Genomic DNA, 14952 nt, shown 5'->3' on the forward strand with positions numbered 1-14952 from the left:
ACTGGACACACACACCTGCATGCTCTGACATTGCCTGAGGTCACCTCTAGCCTCTTTGTTATTTTTACAAACCCTTCAGTGATAAAATCAAACAACTGCTCCGTTAGCATCAATAGGGGCGGAGTGGAGCACAGTAAACACAGGTTAACTGTAGCCACAGACAGTTACAAGAACAAATACTGAAAGTTCTGAGTCTGAAATGTGTTGATGTGCTGATCAACAGGAACTTTCGCACACAAGAAGACCCTCGCACTGAATCAGGATGCTCTTTTTAATGGAATCTCCTTAGAAGGCTGCCATCGGGACGAAGCAGAAGATCCAGTCTGGAGGTTCAAAGAGATTGTGGAAGGTTTGAGGATTTCTGTCCTCCAGGACATGATGGGGGGCAGCAAGATCACAGTGGAGTTTTCTATTCTGTGCCACATACAGGTGAGTTTAAAAAAGTAATGAATACATTATTAAAACTTTCTATACGACATCTGTCAGGAAAACGATATTGTCCTATACCTCATGATGTTCATAATTTGTTTACAGCTGCCTTTTATTAGAACATGTATCTTTAAATGACAGATTGTTTCAACTTTGACAAATATGTTGATTGTGTCTTAATATGTGTTACCTTCTTTTTAAATGTTTTTGTTATAATTATTTTTTGGATACAGCTAGCTTTAATTATTTTCATTACCCTCTGATGATGTTTTTTTCTGCACCTTGTCACTATGGTTTGATTCCACCTGAATCACTTCGAATTGCCTTGTTGCTGAAATGTGCAATGTAAATACACTATAGCCTTATAGCTTTTGTTTCTGACAAGATTTGTTGTCTAAATTCTATTTGTTGAAGTCGGATCTTACTGTGTTATCTTGTCTCAAAAGAAAAACAGGCTTCATGTATCTGTACAGAACAATGACACATTTGAAAGGACGCGGTTCAATAACATGAAGCTTTTACTCAGTAATACACTGACACGTTAGCCTTCCTCTTTTTGTCCTCAGTGTTTGGCCTTTCTGGCTGCAGCAGGACTTGCATCATGCAACAACAGAATAATAGGCTCAACAAATGAAAGCAAAACTCGAGAGGTAAATGATTTTTTTCATCATGTAATCTCATCCTTGGATTATCAATTAGATTTTAATGATGCAGGCTACATGTGACTTCTTTTAAATGGAGCAGCTCCTCGCTGTTGAGTTTCCACACAGGTCTGTCGGTCTGACAAGAATAAAAAGGGAATGGGTCGTTCCAACAATTAACTTCCCAGAGAACGACAGGGGTCCATTTCCCAAATACATGGTGAAGGTAAGGATGGTGTAAGGATGTATGAAGGCTGCGTGTGATTTCGGCCACCTCTACTGAAATATCTACCTCTCTTCTCGTGTTTCAGATCAAATCAAGCTATGGTGAGAAAGTGGCAATAACCTATAAGATCAGTGGACCCGGTGCTGATCAGCCTCCTGAGGGTTTTTTTATTGTTGATCGGAGATCGGGGGTGCTTTATGTGACTCAGCCACTAGACAGGGAGAAGACATCTAATTACAGTGTGAGCAACAAGAAAATACCTTTTGTTTTTGTCCTTATTCGAGATAACTTTTTTATTATGACAGGATTTGTTTCGTGTTTCAGCTTTGGGCTCATGCACTGAACGAGGGCGTTAAAGCTGAGGAGCCCATGGAGCTCATCATCAATGTCATCGACCAGAATGACAACGCTCCAAGATTCACACAAAACCCTTTCTACGGTCGAGTGAGTGAGAGCGCTGAGATTGGTGAGAGAAAAAACCAAACCAGCCTACACACACAGTGGTATATAAACACACAAGGATTCTTAAACATTTAAAATACCTTTTAAACACACGTAAAACAGAAAATACATTTGACTTTGTTCATTCATTTGATATGATCTGATAATCCCATAACACTTTCACCATATTATCTCTTAAATTAATAATGTCACTAACTTTTTTTCCTCAAATGAATTGAAAAAATCACAAACTTCTCTCTTCCTTCTAAAACGCAATCACGTGCCACCTGTTTTCTTCACTAGATGACATCATCATAAAGATAACAGCAGTGGATAAAGATGACCCACAGACAAGCAATGCTATGATCAGATACAGAATAAAGGATCAGATGTCGCAGTTGTTTGCAATTAACCCAGTGAGTGGAACGATCAGTGTAAAGGCTCTTGGACTTGACAGAGAGGTAATGGGATCATAGGATGACAACGTTGCTTTTCCTTTTCTCCAAAACTGTGTCACGTTTTGTTCTCTTGTGACTCACGGCCCTATGTTAGACTCACTCACAGTACAAGCTGATCATCGAGGCTGCTGACATGGAGGGAGAAGGATTAGTATCCACCTGCACTGTCATCATAAGCCTTACAGACAGCAACGACAATGCTCCGGAGTTTACCGTCACGTCTGTGAGTTAAAATTGCACAAATACTTGATGGTAATGCAGTAATGTGTTTAATTTTTTTGACTGGGTTTAGCATTGTTTTCTTATTTTTTTCCCAAGATATCCACATCAATCCCTGAGAGTGAGGTCGGAGTGGAGGTAGTAAGACTTAAGGCCACTGACAAGGATGAGTTAGGATCTCCAAATGCCAACACACAATACTCAATAATCAAGGGCAACGAAGGGAGACACTTCAACATTAGCACAGGCTCCAATAAAATGGAAGGAATACTTACAACAGCCAAGGTAGGAAAAAAAATTAATAATGAGTTGGGTTTTGTTTTTTTTGTTTTTTACAGTAGTTCATCCTACGTCCCTCCCTACTCTCTCCATCTTTTACAAGGAGCTGGATTTCGAGAGGATTCCTGTCTTTTTCCTGCTGGTTGTGGTGACAAATGAAGCGCCATTCTCTGGGTCGTTGTTAACCTCTACAGCCACAGTCACCATAACAGTTGTGGACAAGAATGAGCCTCCGGTTTTCAGTCCACCAGAAACACATGTGAGCATCTCAGAGGGCGCCGATATAAAGAGTTTGGTGGTTGACCTCAGAGCCAAGGACCCTGACACAGCCAGGAAACAGAGAGTCAGGTAATCGTGACAAATTCAGTTTTCACAAGTCTACTGTATATTGTGAATTCAATATACATAGGCTATTTACAATATAATACCTAACTTAAAATTTACTTGCTTTCAGATATAAACTACACAATGACACTGCAGGTTGGCTGAGTATGGATAAAGACACAGGATCAGTCACAGTTAAAAACAGAATGGACAGAGAGTCGAACCTTGTCAAAGACAGCAAATACACCGTTCTAGTTTTTTCTTATGACAATGGTAAATCTGTACTTTTAGCCTCATCAAACATCACTATCTAGTCTCCTTTCTTCTTTGTCAATCTCTACTCTGACTGAGTGATGACCCTGCTTTGTCTTTTTTTGTCTTTTACTCCTTGTAGACGCAGTCCCAGCTACAGGTACAGCGACTCTGGTTGTGACTCTATTAGACGTGAATGACCATCGTCCTGTAATCAGACAGAGGAAAGTCAGTCTTTGCAACAGTGACCCTTTACCCACCCTGCTTGATATCATGGATCGTGATGGTGCAGGTCATGCTGGACCGTTTACTGTCGAACTTCAGGGAGAGCACAGGATCAACTGGACTGTTAGCACCAATTCCACAAGTAAGAGAGCTCGAACAAACCCAGGGACAATATGAACAGTCCACCTATTCAATTTACTGTGTAGATATGCTTAGGGCTTCCATACTGTGATGTGGAAGGCAGTTTGATCATTTTGTTTTCCAATTGTGAGATTCTGCTGATATATATATATATATATATACAGTCATTGCACCTAATGTTTTTCTAATCTGGCCCTTCTAAACTGCAGCTACAGACAGATGTGCAAGAGATAATCCAGCTGCCCATTACACATGTATTTAACCAAAGAGACTCTATTAAGCCCTGCTGAAGAGCTGATTCTGCTTTTTCTCTTCTTGCAGGCAATGTGGCTGCCCTGGCCCCCAAAAGAGAGCTGTCACCCGGGGACTACTTTGTGCTGATGCGTATCTATGATGTTGAAATGCTCCACCAAGACAGCACACTGGTGGTGGAAATATGTCATTGTCAAGGGGCCGTCTCTACCTGCTTCATCCCCCGTTCTGCACCTCGTTTGCGCGTTCCCTCTCTAGCAACCACAGTTCTCGGAGCAATTTTTGGTCTTTTGTGTAAGCAGCAGGTCACTTAGATGCCCTAGACTTTTTTTTGGTTTGGCTTTGGTTCTGTCTCTGATTGCTCAGATTTGTTTCATCGACAACAGTGCTGCTCTTGCTGCTGCTGCTGTTACTGAGAAGGAGGAGGAGGAGGTCTGAAAAGGACGTGGCACTTCTTGAGGATGTACCCAGAGACAACATCTTTTGCTATGACGAGGAGGGAGGAGGGGAAGATGACCAGGTACTGTAGTTGAAAAAAGACGGCTGCTGAACAAGAAATATCTGTGGTCAGATGTCTTCTGCAATTTGATAAGATGATTGCATTCTCATCTGTCTAAAAGTCCCATAAATGGAAGTGGAAATGGCCTTGAGTTGCTTTCCCCTCAGACACAACAAATACCACTTTTCCTTGCACAAGTTGACCTAATGTAATCTGAGAGAAAAAGAAATGTCAATAATGTGCCTTGAATACAATTGCTTGCACTTATTTCTACTGAATAATGCTTTTTTTTTTTTTGTAACTTATTTTTTATTAAATTTTCTTTTCAACAGTTACAGTGGTAGGGCACATCATACATACATGGTTAAACACATGCTGAATAATGCTTTTAAGCAACTCACATTTAATGTTGAGGCTCTTTTTGATATTTTTCTAAACTCTTTACATATGTTCATTGTTTTTATCTCTTCATATAACTTCTGATATTCATAGGTCTAACTCAGGGAGTACCTCTGTTATTTTGTTGCAAGGACTTTTTCCCTGCACCTCAGCATTATGACAATAAAGCTCTGTATCACAGTAATATTGATATTTGTATTTATATTTTAAATAAACTGAAGGTGTTTTCTCTCTATGTTGTCAGGAGTATGACTTCAGCCTACTCCACACAGGTCTAGATAACCGTCCTGAAGTCTTCAGTACTGATGTGTCCCAGACTGTCCAAAACCGACCGTGCTACCGGCTTCAACTCCGACCTGGTGAAGAGATTGGCAAATACATCGAGGATGTGAGTGATGCTTCGTTTTTCATATAGGACCTTTTAGATGTTCTGTTTGAGTAGGTGTAATATTTCTGCAATGGTTGTGAGTGAGTGTATAAATCTCCTTTATGTGTCCTTGTCCTGTAGAACATTCATGCTGCAGATGGTGACCCCACGGCTCCTCCGTACGACTCTCTTCTAGTTTTTGACTATGAGGGCTTTGGCTCCGAGGCGAGTTCTCTCAGCTCCATCAATTCCTCCGACTCAGGTAAGGAGCAGGACTTTGAGAGCCTGAACCAATGGGGACCACGTTTTAACAAGCTGGCTGACCTGTACACCAGCAGGATAGACGAGGATGATGACACAGAAACTCTGCCAGGAAAAACGGAATGGGTTTAAAAGGCTCCAAATATATATATGTGTATCTACCTCAGGCCCACAGTGTGTATGTTGACTTTTCCTGCCACATCCTATGGATTTGTTACAGCCTGGTTTTGTCCTGAGATGACAGACGCTTGTGCGTTGTGTTTATAAATCTGGATTATTTCTGTAATAATGACCCGGTTGAATGAACCAGATTTGGTAATCCAATGTTTCACTATCCAGGATTAAGTGTCCTTCTTTCTTTGCACCCTTTTTTTCCCCAAAGACCTATATGGGAGGATCAATCTGATCTAGATACAGATGTTTGTGGATTACAAGAGCTTTAAATGGACTTCTGAGATGACAACATACTTTGTCTACAATGGGCACCAAAATCAGCACAAAATGAAAGACCCTGATATTTGCTTGAAATGTAATATCATGTTTGATGTTAACAGCCAATTATCTAATAAGACAGACAGAGATAGGGCAAGAGAAAATACGTAGAAAAACTTAAAAAAAAAAGTTTATCCTACTAATCCAGCTCTCATATTAATCATATTATCGCTGTGTTGATGCATTATTGCAAATTTAAATTAATTCCATAAAATGTGAAACACCACATAATGTATCAACTTTTTCACCGTCTTACTTACTTTTAATTTGTTTTCTTTAGTCAATCATTCTAACCTGCATCCTATTCTGTGTTTCCAATATCGTTTCCTTTGTTTTTGTTGCTTTGGAGATTGAGTTACACATGTGATTTACAAATAAATAAGAACTTTATTTGAGATTAACAGAGTTCATTGAAACCTGACCTACAAAGGAAACCTATTCTCTGATTTACATATTTGTTTACATGCTAAACATTTTAAGCATGATCAATGCTAAAAAGGGGAGAGAAATTGTTTCTCAGTATTGACTCATTTTATATTATTATTATTACAGTCAGGCCTGTTATCAAAAATGGTGATTACAGAACACTGTACAATATGTTGATGTGATTTTGTGTAGCATGTATTTAGAAAGTGATATGCAAAGACTTTATTACTGATTGTTATATTTGGGAATCCTTCATTAATAAAATATTTACTTTTAGGCAACAGCAAACTTTCTGCCTGGACCATTTTTTGTTCCAAAGTCCTCACAATCTCTGATGTCCTTATTCTTAATTCTTTGGCTTTTCACAACATAGTTTGAAGTACCTTCAAGAATGTTTCATGACACTTTTCATAACATGTGAGGTTCTACCTTTTAACGTTAATCTGAGAATGGATTATAGAGTCAGATACAAGGCCTAATGTAAGCCTCTGAAACAGTCGTCTGATCCAAACGCAAGCCCTGCTTACGAGCTGTAAAGCCGTTTAGAAATGACCAATTTCTGACCTGAAATCACTTCCTCAAGAAACAGACTTCAACCTCTCTTTATCATTGAACTCGAGTGGACTTTGAACTTTTAGATCTACTTGAGTAAGCCATGAAATAGGCTACCAGCAGCTGCGGGAAAAATCTGTTGAAATGTTTCCCATTTCAGCTTGATGACATTTTCTGCTGAAATGACGCCATGCGGATAAAAGAGTTAGGCCTAACACTGTAGAACATTTGGCAAAGGTAAGTGATTATGATTGAGGACACAATCAAAGCTCTTTGTGTGCGTGAGAGAGAGAGAGAGAGAGAGAGTTTCTGTGTTGACCGTTTTTCAGGGGCAGGCCATTTGACAACATTTCTCTTTTTCACACAAGATGACCCAGAACATGTTTCAAGAGGGTCTGTACCAGGTATTTACTAAGGACACACCTTCAACCTCCTCACCTTCGACCCCTGTCGGCACAGATGATGAGGACATATTTAATGTCAGGATTCATCGCTGGTTTGGGACAGTGGTAAACACCAGAGTTTTTGTTGCTGGGGTGAGTTGCTTCATTTCTTTGCTATTTTAGAATAGCTATATTAAGAGTTGTTTTTGTTACCCTTTTCAACCTTACTGCTGTGTGTGTGTGTGTGTGTGTGTGTGTGTGTGTGTGTGTGTGTGTGTGTGTGTGTGTGTGTGTGTGTGTGTGTGTGTGTGTGTGTGTGTGTGTGTGTGTGTGTGTGTGTGTGTGTGTGTGTGTGTGTGTTGGTCCTCAGGCGATTCAAATCCTCGGTGCAGTTGCTTGCATACTGTCCACTGTCACTCATGCATGTCTGAGCTACAACTGCTCTGTCTCCATGACAACACCTGTGTGGTCAAGCCTATCTGTGAGTCCACTTTCACTTTCTACAGCACACACATCTTTTAGACAGACAGACAGACAGACAGACAGACAGACAGACAGACAGACAGACAGACAGACTGTGATGGCTATTTGTGTTTTTACAGTATGTGGCTGCTGGATGCTTGGCATTGGAGGTCCAGAGAAAAGCGGATCAATTAAAGGTGAAAACTCTCAGATGTGAACACTAATTTGTCTTTGCATAGGAGCGTGTGTTTCAATTAATTTTGCATTTATCACAAACAGGTCATCACTCTGATGGGTCTGAACATCTTCAGTCTGCTGTTTGGCTTCGCTGCTCTCCTGGCCAATAGTGTCAGTTCTAAAGAGCCTATCCAACTCAGCACAAAAGAACAGGTATCTCTGCAATTATCAACCAGTTTTTTTAAATGATAATAATTAGGAAATTCACAATTTAAGATTAACTTTTATCAAGGCCAACTGAATGTGTCACAAATAGTCTTTGAGCTGCATGTATTAACTGTCCTCCTCACTCTCTCTCTCTCTCCTCTGGATTCTTCTCACTAGCGTGCTGGTTCATATGTTGCGAAGGGAAGTGTCATAGCGTTTGCTGTACAATGTTTTCTTGCATCAATCTACATACTTTTCCTGTCCTGGAAAGGCCTGCGTCGCTACAGTCCTAACCATATTCAGGCCTACAGAAATCTCTCTCAGGTGAGCAGGACATAGGAATAGCTGCTCTTAGAAGACAAATAGAGACTCAGAGGTCAAACGTCCAGATGCAATTCTGTTGAATGAACCAGTTATAAATGTTTCAACATCAGATGAATAATTAGATCAAACAAAAAAAAAAAAAAACTCTGTCATTGTTTATTCATTTATTACACATTCATTCAGTTTATACTGTCACACTTGAAGTGGTGCTGTTGTACTGTATTTCAGAGAGGAGTTGGCATTGGGCATGAATCACAACTGTGCTGATGTTCAACAGCACTTCTTCTGATAGTGTGATACTGAGTGCAGATTAAAGACGACTGAATTGAATGGTGTTTTAATTATTATATCTTCTTGCTGAATGCAGAATCAAGACGAGATCAATGGACCTCTGCTGGAACAAGAGGAAGTCAATCTGTAAATCTTACAGAACTGAAGAGGCTCCCTCCTTCACTGTGTTTTGTTTGTTAAGTTGATTAATTTACTGTAGCTGATCAAGGTCTGTGCAGTGACTTACGCGATCCGAATTTGGGATATTTCATCAGATATTGTAAATTTTATCCTGACTGATGACTTGGTATAACTTCTCCTTTGTGATTCACGAAAACTCCAAGTTGACCTTGAATTTACAAAACATATTCCACAGCAAAGTTTCAATTTTCAAAGCTTAAACAGCAAATCAACAGCATCTCTTTCTTTCTTTTTTTTTTTTTTTTTTTTTTTTTAACATGTAGTGATGTAGACAACACACACTAAGGACACAAAGTGAACATTTATATGTTTCTCTCCACTTTTGGCCAATCTTATTTATATAATTAAATGTATTTTGTGTGTTTTGTTGTACTTGTTTTTTGTATTCTCTCTGGTCAACACTAGAGGGCAGCATTGTCAGTAATTTGACCTGTTTTACATCCTGATACGTCAAATCAAATCTCTGTTTATTGTAAGAAAAGATGGCCGACTAATAGAATTAGATATCCCAGGGAGGCGATCACGTTAAGAATGTTTGACAAAAACCAGTCAATGATACAGAGATATTAAAAGTATTATTGTGCTCCTATAATCTTATCACAGTTAAAGGAAGGCCTCTTGTTGTTTGAGCCTTGAACCTTAAAGGATTTAACAGAGTGTTATAATATTGCACATATATGTCCTCATGTCATTGGTCATGGTTTAAAAAAAACTTTTCCTCTCAAAGATATATTTCCAAAGACTTCAGAGAGGAGAGACAGTGTGAAGGTCGGAGTGTTTGAGAGTATTCAAATGATGGAGGATTTCATTAAAGAACATAACGCAAGGTCATTCACCACTCCTATGGCAGAAACACACAGTAACACAAACACACAGTCTTGTTTGAGAAAAAACGTTCTCACGGCATGTCTGGCTAACAGCTTCCAGCTGTTGCCGGGCTGTGAGAGCTGCTATGGGAACACACTGAGGACAAAGAGGAACACAGGTCTGAATAATAAACAGACACAGAAGGAGAATAAAAGAAAGCAAGGGAAACAAGTTGGGTGACTTCTCTGCTTGTTATTCTCTGGTGTTTGTGGGAAACTATACAGCACGTAGTCTGTGTAGCTCGTGTTCAATGATTATTCTTTATGTTCAGGTTGTATGAAGAATCCATTTGATTAGAAGTCTGTTTCTACAACACGTGAATGTATTTACTCAAAGAATGACTGTTTCATATTAACGAAGTCAGCTTTACGTGAAGCCTGCATCGATACATTTGTGCAGCTGCCCACTCTTGTGCTGGGCTGCTGTGTGGTGAGTCACAACTTTTATCTTTGCAGAGTACTACCACAGGAAATCCACCGTCTCCTTCTCTGTGAGGATACAGTGTGGAGAGAGAGGTGAGTGAGACCTGGATGTGATGACAAGAGAGTGAGTGTGATCGGAGAAGAGGAAGTACACAAGGGGGATTCCCTAAGATGAGTCTGACTAAAAGTAAGATACTATGACCTATCAGCAGAATGGTAGGATTAAATCTAAGGCACCAGGAAATGAAAAAGAAACTACTTCATGTAAAAAAACAACAGAAAAAAAACAGAAGAAAGGAAAAATAACAAAGACATATTCTTGAGAACATTCATCAATAATTTATTTTTCTTATTCTGAAGAACCATCACGGCTTCTCATCTTGAAAATTCATCATCAATTTCCAACAACACACTTTTGAAAAATGTAAAGTTACTATACAAATTTTTAATAGAAAAAAGAATAAATTAACTGTGGAATTCAGTTTCTTTTTTTTCCCCAATCAATTCCACTTATTTTTCTACAACACCTTTAATGTATTGTTACAGTTGAACAGAACTGATAAAATCATGTTACATGCTCTATTGTCTGGTAGGGGGACGTGTCCAACTATGAATCTGTCTGTTAAAATAAGCTTCATCTTGCACATCTGGTATTGAATCTATTGAAATCAACGAAGAGGTGTCTAAAGATCCTACGTGACGAAGCAGTAACTGGTCTTCTTTTTTTGTAGCACCTGAAAGGGTTGTTATGTCAGAACAAAAACAATAATAAAAACAATACATGTTCATATAAAATGACACATTGTTAAAACAATGAATGTGAATGTTAAAAACCCGACAAAACCGTACAGTGCCCCTCCGTACATACAGGTAGAAACTGACAAAAGAGTTAGTTTAATTCACTTCGGACTGTTAGAAAAAACCTCATACATTTCTATGGAGCACAGGAAATGTGTTACATTTGGAGCTACAGAGGGAGGGGGCGTCACACTTCTTCACATTGGGCTCAGAGGTCAGAGATTACCACACAGTTATAACAGGACTTTTTGGGAATGGGGGGGACACTATGCTGAGAAACGTGCTCATAAAAGTAAAATGCTGAATATCTTTGGGGTCTTTATTTGTCAGTGGAGCTGCAGGGCATGCATGGGATTATGTCTTCATGAGAAGACACTTTGACAGAGCAAAGCAGGGACAAACTGGCACTCTGATTGGAGGCCTGAAAACGGTATTGTAATTTTTTTTTACCTACAACACATTAACCAGAGAGTGCTGGTTTTAATTCTGGGTAGTGATTGATCGATTCTGATCAGGTGTTGGAGTGAGACTCATGCAGGGAGTATGTTAAGAACTGTCATTTTACTTCAATAGACCAGAAAGTGGCAGAGTACGACTGATGTGACGGCATTAAGGAAACACAATGCCAAGAGGTACAATTGCCACACTGATTGTTACACCATTTCACCAGACATGATGGGGCTGTAAGAACTAAAAAAAAAAAAAAAAAAAAACACAGTCTGCTTTACTCCGAGATGTACTTTCTGTTCTCTTAGTTAAATTAAAACCGCGTTAATTCAGATTTATTGAAACAATGAAGCGCCAGTTCTAAACACAAACTCTGGTTAAGGGGCTAATCAGGGGGAGGAGATTCAGGCATAGCCGACACGTGCACAGTTCTTCCTTCGTACAAATCAGATGTGCTTTTTCAATCCTGAACTTAACATCTGACTTTTTGACAGGGAGGAGTGAGAAAAGGAGGAGACAGGAGTTGAAAGTGAAATCATTTCCCTTCCACTTCCACACTTTGTCACAACAAACGAATCAAATATTGATGTTGGGAAATGAGCACACTAATTGTAAGCCCACTCTTTTTTGTGCTTTTCAAAGAACGTTTGACTTATTCTTACAACATCTAATGGAAAATCATAGAGCATTGTTTTCAGGGGCTTCTCTCTCTCTTTTTAGAGATATCTGCAGAATATGGGGACTAACTATTGTGATTTGAAAGTGTATGAATCTAAATCAGGTCTATGCTTCCTGTGACTAAATACAGTACAAATGTAAAGCACCAACATGTTTGGCACTGAAAAACTTGCACTCCTGCATGCTCATAATGTGAGGTGTGGTCACTGTCCTTTTGTGTCCGAGCCAGCTTTGAGTTTTAAATTGTACGCATGTGTTCAGATCATGAGAACAGATGAGAAACCACAGTGCTACGAGAGGTGCTGACTCATACTCAGCATGGGAAGAACTGGTGAAGAGCCAAGACCAGAGGAGAAAGCCATGAGAGGTAAAAAAAAATAAAAAGAAGAAAAAAATAATAAAATAATAAAATAAAAATTCAACCAAATCATCGAACAAAAGGAATAGATATCACTAGAAATATCAGCGTCTCCTCTCAGGAGTCAAAATAGAATCACAATTTCTTATATCACAAATATTCCCAAATTAAAACTGGAAATTTGACTGGCCACATTAACACTTAAATGACTTTTCACCTCGACCAAAGCCTCCATTACTCCGACTCTGTACAAATACAAAGAGGAAAACCAGAATGTTGTGGGCTGAGAGAGCTTGTCCAGTGACATTAAATAAACATGTATGATGAATTCACTGAAATAAGCATGGATTAATGTCAACCCCCAGATAACAAGTCCAAAGGATCCTTATGGTGCTCTAATAACCCTTAACTCCAGACCTCACAAGTCCGAGAACAAGGCAAAGAGTCGCTTCAACACACTCTGTCCATTCTAACCAGCTTGTGTTCTTGTTATTGCTGTAGTCCTCGTTAATATCCCAGAAGGAGTCCTGTGAACCGTCCTGATGCCATCACTTTGGAGAGTACCAGCCCAGGGACCCTTTTGGACCGACCGCTTAATCCAGTAGGTGTCTTTGGTTGTGGGTTGAACTGAGAGGAGTTGATTTTGTCATCTCTAATGTTGGTGATTTCTTTTGTTTTTCAAGAGTTTGTGTCATCTTCTCTTCTTATAAATATGCAGGGATGAATAAACAAAGAAGAACAAACAACATTGATGATGATAATGAAATCCAACACAGTTCATTTGGGCCTTGAAATATATATATTTTTTAAACTGGTGGCTCAAATCCAGCAGGTATCCTCTGATTGGGTGGCAGTGCACTGGTGTTAAACTTGGGGGGGGGGAACAAAAACTGAGATATGAAACAGATCATAGCATGACCGATGTTGCTTTCAGTTGATTTGTATGATTTATATTTCTCTGTGCTCTCTCTTCCCATCGCTCTTTCTTTGTTTGCGTGTGTGTGCTAAGAGTGCGTGATGAACGGGCTGTATGGTGCAAGGACCAGTTTAACAGCTGAGGTGGTACTTCTCAGTCTGTTGTGAAATCAACCCTCATCAGAGCTCAGCGAGTGTGTCCCTGTCCAGCTGAGCTGTGAAAAAGGGGCTTAATAAAGAGGCGGTGAGATGGATGGAGGACATAGGGTTAAGGGAGGAGGGAGGCTCATGTCCAGTCCTCCAGTCCAGTCAGGATAGGGTTTTTTTTTCTTTTCGTAGGGCTTTATGGATGAGGTTGTCAGTTGTCAATGAGTAGTGGTGAGGGACAGTGGAGACGCAGTAGAAGAGGGCAAAAAGGCCCCTTTTTTCTGGGCCCTGTAGGAAGGTCTCAGACCAGGGTTCCGGGTTTGGCCTTGTCATGTCCATACCACTGCACATCTGCCAGCTCTGAACACAGGGGGCTGCTGAGAAAACAGCTGTCACTGAAAGACCTGCACAAGAACAGAGAGGCCATGGTATGACTTACAAATAAACAGCATTTTCACTCAAACAGATAGTCATAAAAAAAAAAAACACTATCAGCTTTATGATCTAATCCTGAGTCTGTTTTTGCTCATACAGCATATAAGTATATACGTATTTACATTAGTATTATCCTGTGAAGAATATGCCACACTGTCACAACACAGAGCAGAGCACATGCAGAGATCAGATGGAGCCAGTAAGAAAGATACATGACAGATACCACCACCAGCCAGTGAGAAATTGTGCACATTCTTTTTAGTCAGCCCCCCTTACAGTTGATGGTGTAAATCACTGATCTCTTTAAAAAAAAATATTTTTTTTAAAAAAATCGAATTTTGACAAAAACTGAGACAGCCGTCTCTCTCTCTCTTTTTTTTTTTTTGTCTCTGTTACGCCTCTGCTGTGTTTCCTAAGAGTAGACTAGTTTAGACCCCAGAATGTGGGGGAGAGACCACAGACTGTACCTCTATGCATCAGAGCTGGGCTGAGGGGGAGACTGACAGACGTCCACAGTAGGAGAGCTGTCTGCTGTCCCTCTAAACCAGGAGAGAGGACACACACACAAGGAAAGGAGGGTTAGTGAGGAATAAAAGAGAAGGAAGAAAAAACGTGTATTAGGTAGAAAGCACATTTTCTGTGGTTATCAGAGGGTTGTGAGAAATGAAAAGAGATGCAGTGAGTGAAACATTAGCACAATCAGTGTTGAATAAAAAGTCAAAGAGAGGTGACATAATTGGACTTTAAGGGTGAGAAAAATGTAAAATGAAGAACCCCAAATCACAACAGAATCATTCTGGAAGTTTAGATCAGCAGTAAAAGTCAAAGTCAGTTGAGTGTTAGAGCATGTGGGCTCGTGAAGGTGAGGTGTGATAGATATGAGAGAAAGAAGCTCATTAACCGAGATGGCATTCGCCCCTTTTTAACTTCCAGTAAAGATCTTTCACACTCCTGAAAAAACTCCTGATATTTACAAAA

The 14952-nt window shown here is 39.7% G+C and overlaps 3 protein-coding genes across 10 annotated transcripts in view; 2 read left to right on the top strand and 1 right to left on the bottom strand.

The window, feature by feature from the left end:
• Positions 1–16: 16 nt before the first annotated feature.
• Positions 17–6571, top strand: LOC306825318 (B-cadherin). Its single transcript, XM_079345988.1, has 15 exons — positions 17–429; positions 996–1079; positions 1174–1296; positions 1382–1537; positions 1621–1762; positions 2041–2198; positions 2290–2418; positions 2514–2699; positions 2797–3041; positions 3148–3290; positions 3412–3636; positions 3957–4181; positions 4274–4407; positions 5030–5173; positions 5294–6571. The coding sequence occupies exons 1-15, from the start codon at positions 376–378 to the stop codon at positions 5543–5545; spliced, it is 2400 nt and encodes a 799-aa protein (XP_079202114.1). The 5' UTR covers positions 17–375; the 3' UTR covers positions 5546–6571.
• A 415-nt stretch (positions 6572–6986) lies between these two features.
• tmem253 (transmembrane protein 253) lies at positions 6987–9129 on the top strand. The gene is made up of 7 exons (XM_079345987.1): positions 6987–7120; positions 7252–7419; positions 7637–7747; positions 7869–7925; positions 8008–8118; positions 8290–8436; positions 8804–9129. Exons 2-7 carry the CDS (start codon positions 7252–7254, stop codon positions 8855–8857), a joined length of 648 nt encoding a protein of 215 aa, XP_079202113.1. The 5' UTR covers positions 6987–7120; the 3' UTR covers positions 8858–9129.
• Positions 9130–10520: 1391 nt separating this feature from the next.
• Positions 10521–14952, bottom strand: part of frmd4a (FERM domain containing 4A) — a 93005-nt gene continuing 88573 nt past the window's right edge. For 7 of the 8 annotated variants that reach the window (XM_079346344.1, XM_079346345.1, XM_079346342.1 and 4 more), the window contains exon 24: positions 10521–13943. In XM_079346344.1, the coding sequence (XP_079202470.1) occupies positions 13841–13943 (103 nt within the window). In that variant the 3' untranslated portion in view covers positions 10521–13840. Of the gene's footprint in view, positions 13944–14441; positions 14514–14952 lie in introns of all 8 variants that reach the window. The other variant, XM_079346343.1, reaches the window with a different exon arrangement.

This window comes from Symphodus melops (assembly GCF_947650265.1).
Source record: "Symphodus melops genome assembly, chromosome: 6".
Lineage (NCBI taxonomy): Eukaryota > Metazoa > Chordata > Actinopteri > Labriformes > Labridae > Symphodus > Symphodus melops.

Excerpts from the sequence above, each read along its gene's own strand:
- tmem253 (XM_079345987.1), top strand. The coding sequence starts at position 7,252 with ATGACCCAGAACATGTTTCAAGAGGGTCTGTACCAGGTATTTACTAAG. Across the intron at positions 7,748-7,868 it reads CTGTGTGGTCAAGCCTATCT|TATGTGGCTGCTGGATGCTT; the intron begins GTGAGTCCACTT and ends GTGTTTTTACAG. Across the intron at positions 8,119-8,289 it reads AACTCAGCACAAAAGAACAG|CGTGCTGGTTCATATGTTGC; the intron begins GTATCTCTGCAA and ends TCTTCTCACTAG.
- LOC306825318 (XM_079345988.1), top strand. The coding sequence starts at position 376 with ATGATGGGGGGCAGCAAGATCACAGTGGAGTTTTCTATTCTGTGCCAC. Across the intron at positions 1,297-1,381 it reads TTCCCAAATACATGGTGAAG|ATCAAATCAAGCTATGGTGA; the intron begins GTAAGGATGGTG and ends CTCGTGTTTCAG. Across the intron at positions 4,408-5,029 it reads GAGGAGGGGAAGATGACCAG|GAGTATGACTTCAGCCTACT; the intron begins GTACTGTAGTTG and ends CTATGTTGTCAG.